Source organism: Labrus mixtus, chromosome 13 (genome assembly GCF_963584025.1).
Source record: "Labrus mixtus chromosome 13, fLabMix1.1, whole genome shotgun sequence".
Lineage (NCBI taxonomy): Eukaryota > Metazoa > Chordata > Actinopteri > Labriformes > Labridae > Labrus > Labrus mixtus.
This window is the reverse complement of record NC_083624.1, coordinates 163,545-166,931: the sequence shown is the minus strand read 5'-3', so window position 1 is coordinate 166,931 and position 3,387 is coordinate 163,545. Positions and strand designations below refer to the sequence as shown.

The window sequence follows — 3,387 nt, the reverse complement described above, 5'->3', positions numbered from 1 at the left end:
ATATGATGGAAGCTTTCCAGTAAGGGCTTTATAGATAAAAGATGCCCGTGGTCTCGTGTGTGTGTTTCAGGTCAATGTGTGCGAGAAGTGTGTCTCTCAGGAACGGAGTGTAAACTAGAATTCCCCCCTCAGTGGGGAAAAGAAAAAGTTAAAGTGCGGCTACGGGAGGTAAAGGAGGTTTGAACATGATGTTCTTGGTACACATTTACCCTGCAGCATGAAACCTGAAAGTGCAGCTGAGACTTAAATGTGTTTAACCACAGAGGCCTTAACAACAGAAACAGCAAACATCATCTTTTCAGTCCTTCAGGATTTTAACCTTGACTACATGATTACTCTAATGATTGTTCCTGTGTGGTTTCTGCTCCAGGCGTCCAACATGGAGGCCAAACAGGAGTGGATTAAGAACATCAGGGAGGTGATCCAGGAGAGGATGACTCACCTGAAGGGGGCGCTGAAGGAGCCTGTTCATGTGCCTCCAAAAACATCAGCGCTGACCAAACCCAGGAACAACACCAAGAGGTAAACGTTTGTTCCTGGTTTGTCATGGAGCGGGAAAATGTTGTCATGCTTATATTTGCTACAGATTTAAGACTTTCAGAGGTTTGCTCGAGGTCAGATACTGAGAGTCAGAACTGAGTGTGTGACCGTTTTGTCTACCCGTGTCAGAGGAGCTCAGAGGCGCTGGTGTGTTTTTATCATCCTCAACCACAAACCTAAATATAACAGATCAGCGCGCACCAACCACTGCGCCACCAGCGCCCCACATGTGCTTTATTCTGACGTGTGTGTGTGTGTGTTTTCAGAGAGGGAGGTGAAGATGGAGACAGTCAGGGAGACGGCAGCAGCCAACCAGATACCATCTCCATCGCCTCCAGGACGTCCCAGAACACGATGGACAGCGACAAAGTTGGGAAACACACTCACACACACACATACACACACCACACACACACACACACACACACACACACACACACACAACACACACACACACACACACACACACACACACACACACACACACACACACACACACAGAGCGGCTGCAGACTTCACAGGGGACACAGGAAGGAGCAGGAGTATACACTGCAGGTGGTCGACACTCTGAGGCCTTTGACGAGCTGATGACCTGCAGCTGCCTCAGCGCTACAGGGTTTACCATGCAGCTTCAATAGGCAGAAGCAGGGGCTGTGCATGTGCCAGTTGCAGAAAGACTGGGTTGGTGCACACGTGTGGAAGTTTTCTAGATTCTGATACATTCAGCACTGTGGGTAAAGGTGTGTGTGTGTGTGAGAGTGAGTGAGAATAAAAACAGCCATGTCAGCACATGATCAGAGGAGCAGGCAGCGATGAAAAACCTGTTCAGGCTGTGTGCAGGCATCTGTGATGATTCCTCCTACAGACCACCGTCTCATATCCAAGTAAGCCATCTTTAAGCGTCACAATAAAGCTTGATCTTTTAAAATGCAGAGAGAGAATACAGGGGAGCTCAGAAGTCCGGCATGTTAGTTTAGGATTTATTTAAACTCAGAGCTGAACCTGGTGCAGTCAAAACAATCAACCAATGAGCTTTTCATTCCCAAACATGCTGAATAAAAATCAGGAACCTGCAGCTTTTTGTTTCATGTCTTTTGGGAGAAGGCAGAGTCTCGACAGACGTCACATTCAGAACTGGTACCATGTAATAATAAGATATATGCAGAATGTCAAAGTGACCCTTTGTGCTTTGTTTGAAGTTCTTCTGTTGAGTTCTGTAGGTCAGGTTTTTGGTAAATATCCAACAGCTCCTTAAATCGATAGAATTTTGAATGGGGTTTGGTGTAGAAGCTGTCTCAGTTGTTTTGATTTCTGCTTGTTGTTCTGGTGTTACTCCTCTGCCTCCCTTTCTCTGCTGCACACACACACAGTAACACACACACAGTAACACACACACACACACACACACACACACACACAAAGCCCACACAGATGTCAGTCATGGCCTCCCACTGTAGTGTTACACAGTGTGGCCTTTTCACTGTGCAACCCCACGCCTACTCACTATCCTGCCTCCAAATGTCAGCAGCACCACACAGACACACACACACAGACAGACACACACACACACACAGACACACACACGCGCACAGACACACACAGACACACAACACACACACACACACACACACACACACACACACACACGTACACACAACAGCTTATCTTTCTTGCTGCGCCTCTGTTTTTTGTTTCACCACTGTCCAAAATATTGCTCTGATACAGAAACAGAAGTGTGTATGATGCACCTTCATGCACACACTTATAAATGAAAGCCACACACACACACACACACACACACACACACACACACACACACACACACACACAGCTCCCCCGCAGTGTAACCCTGTATGCCTGTGTCTGTCTCCCCACCTCTCCCCGTCCAATGAAAACAGCGTAATGAGTTTTTCCAGCCTGTTGGCCGTGTGGGTGTGTTGTTGTTGTCGTCTTGTTTATTGTTTCTAGGATTTAAAGAAAACTCCAGCCGGCTATTTTTGGATCCTCCTCTTCGAGTTTCCTTAAAATCGGTTTCATAACTCTCGTTTTGATCCGTCTCAGGTTTCGTGTGCTGACCCAGCAGAGGTCCTCGTCTCTGCATGTTCCTCTGCACAGTCTGTTTTGAATTTGCCTTCCCATTAAGTTTGTTCTTCACAACAAGAGAAGATGTTTGCAGCTCACAGACGGTCTGAAGTCTGAAGTGATCGACACAGAGCCCCCCCCCCCGCTTTGTGAACGCTGTTTATTCACGTTGTCTGAATGGCTCTATCTGGAGTTTAAGTCCAGGTGTAGTGGATAATCACCGGCAACCAGACGGCTGTTATTTTCCCGAGGAGGTAGTCTGAAGGTGGCGTTCCTTGTTGTTGTTGTGTATCTCGTGGAAGTGCGTGCTGCAGCCTCCATCGTGTCTCTCACGGATCTGTCGACCCTGCAGCGATGAATTATTATGAAAAATATGGAGATTCTTTGAGTGAAGACAAACATGGAGTTATGATTTGTAGCTCCTCTTGAGGTGATTTCAGGTCGTTCTCGTTTGGATTATTCATGATCAGATTACTGTTTCAAAAAGGTCAAAGAAGACTAAAGAGGTCCTGGTTAGTTTAATTAGAGACACACAGATTGAAATTCCTCTGGCCGATTCCAATTTTGGATTTTTTTGGAGGTGTGACCAGCAGATTATGATTTACTTTCTAAGATCTATACTTGAAAACAAAAAACCTACTTTTTGTTCCTTTCCTTTTCCGTTCCTTTAACGGGGGGGGGGGTGTTCTGAGAAGTGACACAAACATGAAGAGGTTCAGTAATATTACAGATTTTTGCGCTAATCTGATTTGAGTGGCGTCTGCA

At 46.2% G+C, this 3,387-nt stretch overlaps 1 protein-coding gene across 1 annotated transcript in view; it reads left to right on the top strand.

Annotated features, from left to right (window-relative positions):
• The first annotated feature begins 342 nt into the window (after positions 1–342).
• LOC132986558 (kalirin-like) overlaps positions 343–3,387 on the top strand; it is a 16,891-nt gene continuing 13,846 nt past the window's right edge. Inside the window, exons 1-2 of the mRNA XM_061053006.1 lie at positions 343–522; positions 807–909. Coding sequence (XP_060908989.1) covers positions 380–522; positions 807–909 — 246 coding nt within the window. The 5' untranslated portion in view covers positions 343–379. The remainder of the gene's footprint in view (positions 523–806; positions 910–3,387) is intronic.